The sequence below is a fragment of the Lampetra fluviatilis genome, chromosome 39, assembly GCF_964198595.1.
Source record: "Lampetra fluviatilis chromosome 39, kcLamFluv1.1, whole genome shotgun sequence".
Lineage (NCBI taxonomy): Eukaryota > Metazoa > Chordata > Hyperoartia > Petromyzontiformes > Petromyzontidae > Lampetra > Lampetra fluviatilis.
This window is the reverse complement of record NC_136313.1, coordinates 2995929-3011898: the sequence shown is the minus strand read 5'-3', so window position 1 is coordinate 3011898 and position 15970 is coordinate 2995929. Positions and strand designations below refer to the sequence as shown.

General features: G+C 47.0%; 1 protein-coding gene across 3 annotated transcripts in view; it reads left to right on the top strand.

Annotated features, from left to right (window-relative positions):
- LOC144945861 (phosphatidylinositol 4-kinase beta-like) overlaps positions 1–15970 on the top strand; it is a 42940-nt gene that overhangs the window by 13665 nt on the left and 13305 nt on the right. For 2 of the 3 annotated variants that reach the window (XM_078874456.1, XM_078874455.1), the window contains exon 5: positions 8346–8576. In XM_078874456.1, coding sequence (XP_078730582.1) covers positions 8346–8576 — 231 coding nt within the window. Of the gene's footprint in view, positions 1–1543; positions 1598–3879; positions 3922–8345; positions 8577–15970 lie in introns of all 3 variants that reach the window. The other variant, XM_078874457.1, reaches the window with a different exon arrangement.

The following is a 15970-nucleotide window of genomic DNA, read 5'->3' as shown; positions in this document are numbered from 1 at the left end:
CGAGTTTTTGCCCAGGCGGTGCCAATATCTGCGGCACCATGCGTTTTTGATGAAAGGCAATAGCACGAGTCGGCAAACCGCAGCTCCGGAGCCGCGTTCGGCTCTTTAAAGGACTGCTACGTGACGTTATTTATATGAAGGAGCACCGTCTGTTATTCACGTGGCATTGCGGCTCTTGAAATATTGAGGGGGTTTATTTTTTTGACCGAATTCGTAAAAAAAGGCTCCTCTTGTTATTTTGGTCGAGGACCCCTGGGGTCGAGGGACGTGGTTATGACGCAGATAAAGCGTCACGCTAATCGGTAAACAAAGAGGACTTTCTTTAGGCCACGATGATGGCGACGTGCTATTTTTTATTTTAATTTCCCAGGTGTTTTGCGATCTGTGGTATAGCGAATTGTTAAAATATAACACGGCCACAGTTTCACACTCCGTTAATTTGAAACGCAGCGGCTAATGAGCTGCGTTGCAAAGGTGTTATTATTACGTGGTCATGTTCGCATTGTCTCGCAGCCTCGCACGTCTGTAATTTCATAAAATGGATACAGCGCCGATAATGAGATGTTTGGTGAAGTTGTATGGTTATGGTGTGAGCTTGAATTGGTAAGAACACCCTGCTTGTGATTCGAATGATGCGTGCCTTGAAGCATTCGACAAGCAGTCCAATAGCCGTGCCAATACAAACCTTTCCCTCCACAGTAACACTTCCTTACGTTTTTTAATTGCTCCATTTTAAGCTCACTTGTGCTATCTGTGTCATGCCATGAAGCACAGTGTTCATTTGGAACTCCCTCAATAGTGCATTATGTTAGATAATGGTCTGTGGAAGGGGATATTACAGAACTACTTCTGAGGTGTCTTCTATTGGTCTGTGAGCACTGCAATTTTCCACACGCCCTGCTGTAGACGCGTCCATCGCGTGACCGTCAAACCAAATCTTTTTTCCAACTTTCAATAACTGAAATTTGTTACCAGATTTTGCTCAAAAACTAAGTTAACATAATGCATTTTCTGTGCAGCAATTGGAGACCTAACTGAGACTATCAATCTTCATCACTCAAGAACTTCGTTTATTAGCGAGCGGCTGAGACTCAGCCACTGTTAAAGCATTTCAGTCTTAAATTTCGATTTAAAGCTTTCGTGACTGCAGGGATTCATATTCTTGACTCTTTCGGTAAAGTCACGCAGAAGGGAAATAATAAAAATAAAACAATAAAAGTTTCACGACGTTTCGATTGCAACACAAGCAATCATCAGGTGTGAAAACCACAGCAAGAAAATTGTATTTTTCAAATTTTATTATTTTATTATTTCCCTTCTACGTGACTTTACCGAAAGAATCAAGAATACATTTCAGTCTTATTCGGCTGAGTGGCACCACGAGCACCGTGAGCTCTGCCAATTCAAAGCCACTGCACGTGCAGCTCGCATTGCAGGGACAACATCAGATGCACGCGACGCAGCATTGTGCACCGCTGGGGAACGGGCGGAGGGGCGGCCGTGATGTTTTGTGCACTGCTTTTGTCGGTGTGTGTCCATCCAGTGTGTGGAAGTATTGTCTCGTTCAGAGGAAGGCTCGCAACAGTGTGAGATGCCTGTAAGTGACCCCTGTTATTGCCTTGTTGGTCTTGGCTATTGGCTCTCGCGTGGGACTCTCTGGGCAAGCTGCTAGTGGTATTTCTCCTCCCCCTCTCTCTCTCTGCGTGGATGAGCTGCGTCGCTCTGCGCAGGGGTGGATCCAACGTTGAGATCGGGGCAGGGCAACTCAGTGGGGCCAGTGCTGCTTCGAAGGCATTTAACGATTCATTGATTTCTTTGTCAATTGAAATTGACTCTTACACTCATGATGCAAGCGTCTCGACCAGGGGTGAGGGACCTTTTCATAACCGAGGGCTGAATCCGATTTGCTCAAATCTTTGACGGGCCACACATAAGGTGACGATAAACTTTGGTCACACTATGCCCGTGTATATTGACTATGTGCTCAGAATGAAAAAAACACCAACAAATTCGGCAATAACACCGCTTTAAAAGAAATATACATAATAGGCAGGCAATGGGCCTTTTTCATAGTACATGAATAAAGGCCATTTCCTTAATTTGGCCACTACCCCCATAAAACTAAGTTGCGGGTTCTGTCTGGCTCGCTGGCCTGGCCGTAAGTTCCACATCCCGAGTTTAGGCCAATTGAGCGAACGAGTTTGAAAAACACGTAGCAGGCTTTCGCGACCAATATTATTCATAATCAACGTTTTTGGGTTAGATCGCGTTATTTATAAATGTGTCGTAACCCTCCACCACCCGACACGGCCAATCAGCAAAAAAGTGTCACATTGACAAAAGACAAATAGTGAACTACTTTAGCCCACCGATGTGTTGAAGCGTGAAACCACAACATTTACAATTTACAATGGTTTCATGCTTCAATACACCGGTCGGCTAAAGTATTGAACTATTTGTCTTTTGTCAACGTGATACTTTTTTGCTGATTGGCCGTGTCGGGTGGTGGAGGGTTACGACACATTTATAAATAACGCGATCTAACCCAAAAACGTTGATTATGAGTTTGAAAAAGCAAGACGGCACCATTAACGAACTGTAACAAGCAAGACCATTACAAACGAGGCGATTCTCGCCTCCGATTGCGAAAGCCCGAGTCGCGACCGTTCGTCGCATCGCAGCGGAAGCGAGGAGAGGGAAATCGTTAGATGGCGACTCCTCCACCGTTGGCCCGCGTTACGATCCTACGTTACAAAGCGCCCGTGCGCGCCGTGGGGCTGGATTGATGACTGCCCTATTTTACCCACTGTTGCAAACAGCAGGCAGCACTTGACCCCACTGTTGACCCCATGAATCCACCCCTTGCCCCTCTGATGATCGGAGAGGGCTGTGCTTACCACCGCGGCTGTTGGAGAGTTTTTATTTTTCTCCCCCACCCCCCCTTCTTCCTTCCCCACCAATCGGGTTCGCGTTGGGCTGATCGCGTGCAATCCTCTCCCCCCTGGGCTGATTCGTGAAGATTACAATCTTTCCTCTTACTGGGATTTTTAAACGCGGTTGTTGGCGTCTGTTAATTCTTAATTCCTCTTCTATTGCTTCCGCGTTGAATCGTGTTTTATTGAAAACGTGCTGCACAACTAGCTGTGTAATGTGCTTAATGCTCCCGTCTCTATGCTCCCCAAGCTTCAACAACCCACGCTGACCAGCGTGGTAAAGGTGTGGCCAAATAGCCCCCACAATCCGTACAGCGTGGGGAGGCCCTCATCCAGCAGTGGATTGACACAAGGGCTTCAGGCCAGCGGTTGCGGTGCCAGCACGACGCACGTGCAACCACCTTTGCCTTCATGGTTGCAGTGTTAAAACACTGCACATTCTCCGTATATTTAGTCTGAGTTAACCTAAGAGAGTCCTGTACTTCTGCAGGAGATATGCTCTGTGAATGTGTAATTTTCCAATTAAAATGGCCCCCGTAGCTGGCTGTATATATTTCCAAGTAATTAATGTGAGATCAATTCCCTCCACAATTTAGATTTTGGCAGGCTGTTGTCATTTGGATATAAACTGAAAATGTAATTTTTTTTCGTGTGTGTATTGGATCGTATGCAGCGTATTCGTGGAGCATTTAAAGAAACGTAGAATACATGCATTGGATGTTACAGAAAAATAACTAGAAACAAAGCAATAATGAGTTTGTGTGATTGCTAGTATTACATCAGGGCAACATGAATTCCTCGTGTATATAAATATACATTCGCAGTAGGCCAAAGCAAACATTCGAAATTTTGGTTAATTAATGTTATACATGTTTCCTTAATGGGGTAATGATGTGGTTGATGCTTTGTCAATTTGTAATGTATCAAATAATTTTCCTGTTTCTAGGATGACGTGGGTCCCGCGCAGGAAGGCTCTGTAAGTAGGCTAGTAAGTAGAGTGAATTCTATGGTGGATAAGATATGTCTGGGGTCTTTTAACAATTATTTTTTTCATGTTTTCTCTCTTCAAACAATGTTCCATCCCGTGTGTGCGAGTGTGTGTGACGCAACACTGGATTGTTGACGGTGTGGTAACGGTGTGGCAACGGTGTGGTAACGCGGTATGTGGTGCTCGGCACAATGTGAGGTTCCGCTTTGGAAATTTCTTAGTGGGCTTAGTGCAGGGGTTGGCAAACAAAATAACAAGATGAACCATTTATTTAGAATTCGGTAACAAAAACTCAATAATTCAAGAGCCGTTGTACAACAATGTCACGAAGCAGTCCTTAAAGGGACACGTGCAGTCCTTAAATGGCCACGTGCAGTCCTTAAAGGGCCACGTGCAGTCCTTAAAGGGCCACGTGCAGCTTCGTAGCCGTAGGTTGCCACTGGCTTCTTGTGACGTGTGTTAAGGACATCGAGAGATTTTCGATTTAAAGCTTTCGTGACTGCAGGGATTCATCTTCTTGGTTCTTTCGGTAAAGTCGCTGTCTCCCCGACAGACCTGGTCTTCACCTGAGGACGGCTGCTTGTGTTGTGGCCGAAACGTTGTGAGAATTATTTTTATTATGTTTTATTATTATTATTTTATTACTTCCCTTCTACGTGTCTTTACCGAAAGAACCAAGAAGATGACATCGAGAGAGTATCATTTATTTATCTAGCTTTGTTCCTTTCCGTCCACTGTCGGGATCGGCATCATATCACGGAGACAAAGAATCCATTCGGAGCTCCACCAGAATAGTGCTTCACACCCGTGTTGGAGAATGGCCTGCAGGAGGGAGGATGTCGCAGGACTACGGTACTTGTGACAGCTCTGGAAATCATCTCTCATCCACACGCGGGGATATATCACTTTCCCACCCGCATTGCTACGAAGAGTAATGCTCCATTACATGACCGTCAACCTGAGAATTTTTTATGAAATTTAGTCAAATGTTATATATTTTTGTATGCAGTCATTGGTAGTGTGACCGAGCTGAACAACATCCGTTTATTGCACTTGAGAACCCGGTTTAAACACAGGCAGCTGCCCAGTTTCTAACTGGGGATCTCAGCATTACTTGCTCAGAACTTTGGCCTCCCTGAGAAAATAATTGTAATGAATGCATAGGTTGAGCGATTGCTGATTGTTTATAGAATTTGTCACTTGTGGACTATGCACCCTTGCTGCCTTAAAACAATTTCGAATAACGCAGTTGCTGCATGAACACGCGTGCTTAGACATGTAGGGGCCTAGTACCACTGTGCCTTGAATAACGTGGCCAAACCAAATAAAATCCAGATCATTGTAATGTCCAATAAAGCCTACGTTTGAAGTGAACACAAATAAAGAGCTTATATAAAACACAACAGGCCAAGCAGCTATTAAAGGGAGCCCTCCTATACCTTTGGGTGTGTTTGCAAGTCAGAGGTTGATGCTCGCGGAGGGTTGGGCAATGCTGATAATTAATTGTAAAACTGACTCACAATGAGAATTGCGGTGCATTGCCCCACCCCCCACCAAGCACAAGGCCTCCTTCTGCATTTTTTACGCTCGGGCATTTAATGTCGGTAATTTTTTTCATAAGTGGGCGACCTGCTGTAGTAAATATGTAAATTACTCTCGGGAAAAGACGATCATGCTAATGCCACCGTTGGGAGCAGGCATGGCAGGTGTGATCATGCGTCACTTAACGGCGAAGCCATTGCTTCGGCGCTCGCCCTTGTTATCACCAGCCCAGTTGTGAAGGGTGAGGACGTGAATGTTTGCCACATGCTTTACCGTAAAAAAATAATAATCCCTTTTCCCCAATTTTATTCCAATTTTGTGCGGGCACGAGATGAAACCGTTAATTTTTAGATCTCGGAGCACAGCGAATTTCCTCGTGTGTTCAAGAACGGCCCGCAGAAATGTGAATAACAGAACTTCAGCTAAGATCCTTTCACGCACCTGATGGGAAACTTTTTCCCACACGTCCTGCCACGTACAGGTGGCTCAGTACGGTGGAGCAAGCGGATCGCACATATGGAAGGTTGTGAGCTCAAATTATTGTTGGGGGTGGGGGGGGTCGACTCAGCCCACCATCCTCTTAGGTTCGATTAAAGGAGTACTGCTTTGTGGGGAAGTCAACCATGGCTGTCATATGGATTGATTCACCCCCCCCATAGGAATGTGAAATTTCCAGCAGGAAATCAAGACGGACTATTTGACGTCTGCAGAGATGTTCTCCGCTCTGCAGTGAAACCACTTCTCAGAGCTGGAGTTCGGCTGAAAGAAGGGGAAATCCAAAGTTCTTATGGTCGCTTGTTTTCGTGCAGTCAGTGGCGGCCGGGCTGAGACCCATCGACGCGTCATACTTGTGAACCCAGATTTTTTTTCACGGGCGGCTCGTACCTGGATTCAAACCCAGGCCCTCATCCATGGCTGGCGAGTGCTCTGGTCTCGGGAGCCACGCCGCCACTGCATCGAGGTTTTGCGCACGTGTTTGCGCGTCGCAGCAGTTGCAGAATGTGCTGCGCGATTTCGGACCAATTTATTTATGGGCTTGCGACTGTGTGAACGCCAGCGAGCGCACGTCGGAATATTGCGTTTGTACAAAAGGAGCCTCGAACTGAACTCTTGAAATCGGGCGGGGCGTGTTTCACATAGCACTGTTTTATTTTTAAACCCACACCATTCCGTTGCAGGCTATTATGCGCACGCAGCCGAGCGAGCAACTGGAAAAACTGGGTATAGCTCTGACGCAATCCATCCTGTCGGTTGCCCAGATTGCAAAGCAGGCAGTAGCATACGTGTCGGGGCGCAGGGTAACTGAACGCTGGGAGGGCAGCATAAATTATGTTAGTCCTCTGTTTCTGGGTTTTCTCAAGCAAGATGGTTGTAGCCTTTTGAGAGGGGCCCCAGACACTCCTCTGGACGTGAAGTGTGCTATATAAAAACACATCAATTGATTGTTTAGTGAATGTTTGCATCCTGTCGATGTTGTGACCAAGAGCAGCTGACGGCGGCCCCTCGTCCGTAACCCAAGATCGCTCACCGTGTACCCCCTTGTGGAGTGAATCGACGAATCGTTGCGTTTCAGGGTCGTGTTTAGATTAGAGAATGGATTATTGTTTGGTCTCGCTTTTTTTTTGTACTCATGTTTCTAACGTAGCGGCCTCTAGTGGCTTGAAGAGCCGACCCGTCACAAACAGCACGTTATATTGTACGGCCCTTTGTCAATCCACTGTAGTAATGAAGGCCTTCCCGCTGAACCCGAGTTTGATTCCCGGCCACACCGAACGACAGTGAGGCCGCGCTGGCCAGCGTGGTGAAGTCAGCTCGAACAACAACAAATCAAGAAACACCAATTATAAAACACAAGATTGAATGCATGTACCTTGAGCTTTAGAATCACTTGTTCAAGGAAATTGCACATCATAATTGGGGTTATTAATTTCAGCTTTTTTAGCGCCATCGGTAATCTGAGGCCAAATAAATAATGATCTATTGTCGATTTTCTGCGCCTAACCAAATCTTTAGCGACCGATGACGAGCGCTGCCGCTTGGTGTCTCCCGTTCGAGCGCGCTGTGTGAATGTTCGCAAGTTGCAATCGGTGGCGAGATTGTTAACCAACTCGCGTGGTATACAGGAGGTCGTGGGTTCGATCCCGACCCTGACTGCTGCTGTATATTTCGAGTTTAAATGTTTTCCCTGTGGGCACGTGGATTTTTCTCCTTGTCCTCCGGTTTTTCCCTCCACATTTAGAAACGTGCGTTTAGAGTATTTTGCTGTGACACGTTTCCACGTGATGAGCCACTTGGTTGAGCTTTCATTTGTGGCCAAGTCGCCTCCGAAAAAGAGCTATATAGCTCGAATTGATAATCGATTCCGAAAACAATTATCGGGAATTCATGTATGTATACTCTCTGGTTCTTTCGGTACAGTCACGTAGGTATAAAATAAAATAAATCACGACGTTTCGGGCGCAACACAAGCGTCCATCATCAGGTGGGAAAGCATGGTCTGTCAGTTAAAACAGTCTGCCTCAGCAGCAGACCATGCTTTCCCACCTGATGATGGATGCTTGTGTTGCACCCAAAACGTCGTGATTTATTTAATTTTCTACCTACATGACTTTACCGAAAGAACCAAAGAGTATGGATTCCTGCAGTCACGAAAGCTTCAAATCAAGCATGTATGTATGTTGAATTTCTTTGGCACCGTACGAGGCCAACCGTGCGAGGCCAACCGTGCTAACCGTAACCAACCGTGGTAATCGATAACCGATTGACGCCCTCGTAATCGTAACACCCATCCACGACGAGTGCGACGTGATCCCAACGTGACTTTTATTTTTTAACCATCGCCTTCTCTCTTCGCGTCCTGTCCAATGTCCGTCGCGTCGCAGCAAACGGCACGCCTGGCTCCGGAGCGGGAGTTCATCCAGACCCTGATGGCGATCGGCAAGCGCCTAGTGTCGCTGCCCACCAAGGAGCAGAAGACGCAGCGGCTGATAGCCGAGCTGTCGCTGCTCAACTTGACGCTGCCGGCGCGAGTGTGGCTCGCGACGGCGTCCTTCCCGCACCACATCGTGCGCATCCCGCACACGCAGACCATCGTGCTCAACTCCAAGGACAAGGTATGTCCCCCCCCCTCTCCTCTTCCCCTCTCTTTCGCCCCGACCTGGTTCATTACCCCAGGGTTCTTCGACGGTATTTTAGACGTCCGCAGTAAAATGAATGTGCACCGACGTCATGTGTCACTGTCTCTTCATCTTATGACGCCACGTGGCATCGTGGTGTCACCACGGTGTCTTGCCTGTACGTGCGACCACTGATTTTTATTTCTCGTCTCCAGCTCCTTGATATCTTGTCTCTTCTCACTTTAATCTCACCGATATTTAGCTCTTGTCAAAAGCGCCATCATCTCTGTTTTGTATCTCCCTCTCGTCTCCAGCTGTCTCATATGCGTCTCTTATGTATCACTCTTCATCTCGCTGATCCCTATCTCTATGTGGTCCATTCCTCTTGGTCGATTATAGCTTGGTGGGGCACTTCAATAGCATTTGCTTGCCACATCCGGCCCATCAGACTCGAGTTGAAGAACGCCGTCTTATGCTGCTGCTGCTGCTGAATAGCGTGCAGATAAATGTCACGACTGACGCAGTGTGTCAAATCCATCAGGAGAGGGGACACATTTGTCCACGTCTAGGTAACGTTGGTGGCCGAGTGCACAATAATGTTACATAATTTTTTGGGGGGGTTTTAGTTTGTCGTCTTTTCCCTGCACGTCCTATTAGCACGGTTGGATATGTACGGTGCAAAAGAAGTTCAGCATACGTGCATTCATCTTAAATAGTATCTAATTAGCACGGAACTAGTTACCGTTGCCCCTTGGAGTGATTTTAACGAATTGTTATCGTTTGGGGTTGCAGTTTGATTTGAAACGTCGATTCCTTTTTAGTCATCGTAATTTTCACCACCTCCTCGTTTTTTTCCGTCTCATTTGCACAACATTGCTCTCCCCGTTAGCCTGACGTTTAATGTGAGTACTGTCAAACGATTTGTGTACACCTGAAAACATTGATTCCACACGCAATGGGATGCATGTATCGTGAACCTTTAGGAATCGGTTAATGAATCGATGTGTTGTAACGCTTTGTCATGAACTCCCACCTAATTCCAGGCTCGGTTGCATGAGTCAGCCTGTGCATCTGTGTGTGCGCTGGCTGTTTGCAATATGTGTGCGCGTGTGTGTGAATGGGTGTGGCCCACTCAGTGTTTTGTGGGATACATTTTACTTTTTAGTGCTGTTGCATGTGTGCCTCGCCTGCAGTGAAAGCTAAGGTGGAATATTGTGTTCGTTATTAGTTAATGGGGCAAGATTTGTCACTTGATCACTTGGGCTGGCAATTTGCGTTTTTTGGTTGGGATCGCACACCTTAGCGCTAGGCAGTCGTCCTCCCGATTGATTTTAAAAAAACTGTTTCGTGGCGGTGTATGAAGTTGTTTAATGAGAGAAGTCAAATTTTGAAAAAAGTTAGAGACCATCAAGAACAATGTGTGAGCGAGTGGACACGAATGAAACCCGCCGCTGGAAGGGATCATGGCCGGTGGTCAAGACTAACGTAGGGGCGGCAGCCAGAGTAGGGAAAGTACGTTCATCGATGAGATGGAGCGATGAAATCGGCTCGTGTGCAGGCGCTCGATCAGGGGTAGGCAACCGAAATAACAAGAAGAGCCATTTTTGTCGGATTCCGTAACCAAACCCTAAATATTTAAATGCAAATGGTGACTACTAGACGGTGGCAGTCCGTAATAAATAACGTCACGAAGCAGTCTTTAAGGAGCCGCATGTTGCCGACCCCTGTGCTAGATGGATTGTTGCATCCGCCGGACTGTGAGAGATGGCAACGGCTTGTAGAAATAGGAAGGCCTTCGTCCAGCAGTGGATTGATCACGGCTGATGATGATGATGATGATGAAGGACGAGCAAAGAGTTGCAACGCTTGTGCTGGCTCCGGCGGAATCAAATCTGGCTCTTGTACTCGCTCAGAGTCGAGGGAGTCGTGAGCTGCCACGTGTGCCTGCAGGCCCCGTGACTGTACCTTCACTTGAGTCACGGTCCATTGCAACACAGCCCAAGAGACAAAGGTGTAGACCAACAGAGGCAGGCCAGACAAATGTTTGCTTGTGACATTAGATAACGCGGTTGTGTGGGCCCCTGCATGCGTGGCTTTTACTTTTCCTGGTAGCAATTGAAGTTGCCCGCGTACGGGTCTAGCCGCCCTGTGTGTGCGTCACGAGACACGGCAAGTATTTTCTGGGCGAATAAATGGCTCCGTCATCACGGCCGTTGTTATCGACCGCACCGTGCGGTGCGCAGATTGGTTTTTGGGCAATTTGACTCGTGTGTCGGTGTACGAGGAGGTGCTGTACCCTGTGAATAATCAAAACATTTCCTGCTTCTGCGACGTCGCTTCTCTGCGTGGAGTTTGATGAGTGGCTCGCCACGTTGCGATAATCCCATCGGTACTGCATGGGTGAACAAGGAAATAAGTACGTAATAAGCACATTCTAACCAACGACAGCAACCCCCCCCTCCCCTTTCACCTGCAAATGGGGATAACCCATTGCGCGTGGTTGTGAAATATTATAGCCGTAAAATATTGCCTTTCCCCCAGAATTAGTGTACAGTGTGATGCTCGCTCGCACGCGCGCGCACACAAAGACTGTCTTCGTAGCCATGCAGACTGCTGGGGCAAGTGTGGTTAGCGTGCAGCTATGGAGGCGCACGAAGGAGTAGTGCTGGCCCAATTCCACGACCGGCTGCCTTTGTCTCCCCCATTGCTGATGTTTACACACCGCATCGGGTGCTCGTGCTAAGGCTTGATCAACCTAAGGGAGGCCCTGGGCCGGGTTGCGATGTCACTGACATGGCCGGGCAGCGGTGCGTTCACCGCTTGTTGCACAGGTGCACGGTTCGGATCCAGTGGCCGCCCTGATTAATACTGTGGGTGTATCATCCGTAATAAATACATGTGCCGTCTGATTTACAATGAATTTGAAAGATTCCATGTCATTTGCAAGAGTAGGCCATTGTGTGTCGATGTCATGGTCTAGATTTGCCAAAATGTAAAAAAATTACTCGCAATTACTCAATTGGAATATGCATCACAATCATCGGCCCCTTTTGTGACAAATTGGTGGGACCTGCCCGAAAAAGTGTCATGAGACTCAGTCAGGTTTTCCTGGTAAAACTAAAGTTTTAATAATAATTTTAGCCTTTGCTCGGGAATCGAACTCTGATTACCAGGTTTGTAATGCAGTGCACTAACCACTACGCCACCACTTCACACAATCACGGGTACACATACACATCACATACGCTCTTGATGTATCATCATCATCATGTGTTTGTTCTCATTGAAGCAATTCATAAAGTTTGAGCGAGCGAGCCCACTGAGCGGACGAACGAGTGAGCGGTCGAACGAGCGGTCGAACGAGCGAGTGAGCGAGCGAGCCCACTGAGCGGTTGAATGAGCGAGCGAGGGAGCCCGCTGAGCGGTCGAACGAGCGAGTGAGCAAGCGAACCCACTGAACGGACGAACGAGCGAGCGGACGAACGAGCGAGCGAGCGGGCGGACGGACGAGCGAGCGGGCGGACGGACGAGCGAGCGGGCGGACGGACGAGCGAGCGGGCGGACGGACAAGCGAGCGGGCGGACGGACGAGCGAGCGGGCGAGCGGGCGGACGAACGAGCGCGCGGGCGGACGAACGAGCGAGCGAGCGCGGTTACGCTGTTTTAAAACCTGCCGTGCTTGCGGGCTAGGAAGCGGCCTTGGCTCGTGAACCGAATGCACGGCGTCCTCCCTCCCCCATTGGTGACGTAGCCGACCGCGCTGCTCGCGCTCATTTACACCGCAGGCGCCGCAGCTGCGGCGCTCTCGTCTCCGCCGTGTGCGTGCAAATTGGCAGTGACGCAGGAACTCCGAGCGTGGGTGTGCACGTTCTTTTTTTTTGTGGCAGAGCACATAGTTGCGCAAAAATGTACCGCTGCAAGGTGCCAATTGTTGTTTTGCGAATGTCATTGGAGTTTTTCCGAATTGTCTAGTGGCTGACGCTTGGTTATCTAGAAAGGGAATAAAAAATAGAAGCAGATATGGTGTCGTTGGTGTAATGTGGATCGTCATCTGGCCTGTAACGATGCTTCGGTTCACATTGATTGTTCTGCTAATGGGGCATACATTGGATCTTACATGCATGGATAAATTACAATGTATGCAAATCGCACACACATAATAACACCGTTGGCATCAAATGAGATGATGATAATGAGACAAATGAAATCATTCTGGATTTAATGGCCCTAAATCTTGACCGTGTAGAATCGCTAACAGGGTGAATTGTCCCCTCTGTAAGTGTCACATTGCACTTCATACCAGGTGTGGCCTCACATGAACCCATCACATGACAAGTATGTACAAATTATTGCATTATAGCAAGGGCGGGCAGTGTAACTTCTTGGTATGTTGCAAGCTGTTATAGTTTCCAATGGTCATTGTGTTTATTTATTCATCGCACTGGCTGCAAACACGATTGAACCAACAAAAGCAATAACAGACGCAAAAGGTGGATTTCTGTCACGTGACATCACTGTGCTGTACGTACAATTTATATAAATCCCCCTTCGTACGTATTTATGCTCCTTAGCGCTGTGAAGTGTTTTTGAGTTGTGCCGTGTGTTGTTGTTTTGGCACGATCTCCATTTCACTTGCCGGGTTCCTGAAGAAGCCCCCAGTACGTGGAGCGGAACGTCGGGACATCTTATCGAACAATGTTGAACTTCTTTTGCACCATACGTAGCCAACCGCGCTAATCGGAGGTGCGGGGCAGGACAACAAACTAAATACAAAAAGTAGTTGTAAACAAAGCAGTTTTCAATCGAGATTTAAAAAATCATAGCTCTCAGTGGCTTCCGAATATTGTCAGGTAGAGTGTTCCAGACGGCCGCAGAAGCGCATCTGAAAGTGCCGCGTGATGCGGTCACCATCTTTGTTCGTGGCCTGCACACACATTTCTATAACTGATGAGTTTCTCGTGGCTTGCACACAGTGTTGGAATAATTTTACGGTGAAACTGCTCGCAGATTGAAGCTGTGTAAGTAGATTCACCGAGTCCTTGTGCGGCCTGCATCAGTGCTGTGAGTACGTAAGCATCTCAGCTGGGGTTTTGCCACCGCCTGTTGGTAGAAATGAAACGGCACGGCAGGGCATGGCAATCTTCCTGCTTTGTTTCTTACACAGCAGCAGCTGTTTGTTTTGACCGACTGAGCCAATCCCGGTGGCTCGTGCGGTTGAAGGATTTAAGGAGAGCGCGGGCCCTTCTTTGACTTGTTTTGTCCAACAGGTCAAGGGTCAAACCGACTTGGCCATCAGTTCCTTTAATCTGTCCGTGGCGCTCGCAAAGCAGGAACAATGCCCTTTTGAGAGGATCGCGTGAGGGAGCCCTTAGGTCATTCATTGGCGCAACCGCGAGCACTGAGGAACCCTGATATAACCGCTGGCTTGTGCAATTCCTATTTCTGTCCTGGTTTTAAATTTGTATCTGTCGTTGGCAGTGACCGTATCGATGCAACGCACAATAATTTGCGTCGCGGTTCTGGAGAAAATATTTTAACAATAAAGAAGCAGCTGAGAAAATAAGCCTTCCCGAGAAAGCCGTGTGGCGGATGGGATTTGTAATGAAAAATAAATACTTAATTTTTTATGTGGAGGGACGGTTATGAGAAGGGGGTGGGACTGTATGCTTTTTTATTTAGTAAAGATGCACTGTTTAGGTGAGTGGTGACAATTAACCATCTCCGTGATTCATTTCACTACAGATCATTACAAATATATACGTGAATGATTTCTTTGTCGTAAGCATTAATGTGGAATCTGTTGTGGTCTGAATCCATCGTGGTGCGTGTGTGTATCTATTTATGTTGAACTTCTTTCGCACCCTAATCTGAGGTGCAGGAAAATGTGTACACACATTTAGGAATTACAATCAAAGCATCAGAATCTTGATTAGGAATATATTCTCTGAGACTGCACTTATCCCAAGTGTAAGGATTGATTTTAATCAATTATACAGTACATTGAATTACTATATCCCCGGCAAGTGAAGATTTTCTCCCCCACCCCAGCATCTCAACACAGGTTTGTGATTAAATGCAACGCTTAATTACTTTTCGTTTCACATTCACCATCTTATTTGTATTAATGTTTTTGTCTCATTTGTATAGCTTTGTACGCTCCATTGGTCTGAATGTAACAGCAGTAGATCATTGCATATGATCTGCATGAATAAATGATTTTCACACACAATTCTGTGCGTGTAAACGTGAGCGTAAATGTCATATTAAATGGTTACTTGACAGAAGATATCTGAGAAAATGTACACCGCGGAGATAGAGCAGTGAAATTGGTTCATAGGTGGTTGTTCGGTGGATTATCGAATCGCAGGACCAATGAGAGATGGTTGTTAAAGATCCTGTGATGTTGTTATTCAAAGAAAAGCCAATTCTGTGCCAGCGTCATGGTCCAAATTTGAAATGTACCCAATTGGAATTGCACAACATCGTCCCCTTAGCACTTGAATGTTTTTAGCTCCGACGTTTCAGGTTACACTGCATGCCGTTTGGCATGACGTACGATGATTTGCTCCATGTGCTGGGAGCTTCTCCCAGCTTGTGGAGCGAAACGTCGGACATCAGAGAGCTGTAAGGCACAACTACGAAAACCTGCACGAGTGTTTTTTTCCATCATACCTGATGACGATATAGGAGTGGACAATTTGATGAGAGCGATTCATAATTACATTCTTTTGAAAGATCGTCGTGGAGGTATGATGGCAGTTGTCAACGATAACCCTCTCATCACCCAGTGGGCCGGAGCCAATCAAATCAAGTTGTCGCGTGGGAAAATGTGCCAATTTGTGAGGTTTTTATCAGCAAAACCGGAATGTTGAAAAACGAGCTGAGCTTTTGTTAAATGCCTGAAAACGCTGGGTGTGATCTCCAGTGAAAACTTCGTGTAAACATTGCCAAATTTTTTGTTTGGGCTTTTCAACATTCCTCCGGCTTTGTGCGATAAACCAAATCAATTTGCATATTTTCCCGTTACGCGACAACTTGATTTGATCGGCTCTTTCAGGTGGTGGAGGGTTACAGTCAAAAGTTTGCCTACATACATACACGATCTAGCCCAAAAGAAACCGATTGTGAATCAACCTATTAGTCATGGGCACCACGGTGGCAAGATGTTCACTACCCCGCCTGGTATACAGGAGTGCGTGTGTTCGATCTCGACCCTGATGCCAGTTGTATATTTGGAGTTTGTGTATCTTTCTCCCCATGGTCACGTGGCTTTTTATCCAGGTCCTCCGGTTTTTACCTCCACATTTAGAAACGTGCATTTCGAATATTTTGCTGCAAAACATTTACACATGATAAGCCACTTGGTTGAGCTATCATTTGTCGCCAGGTCGA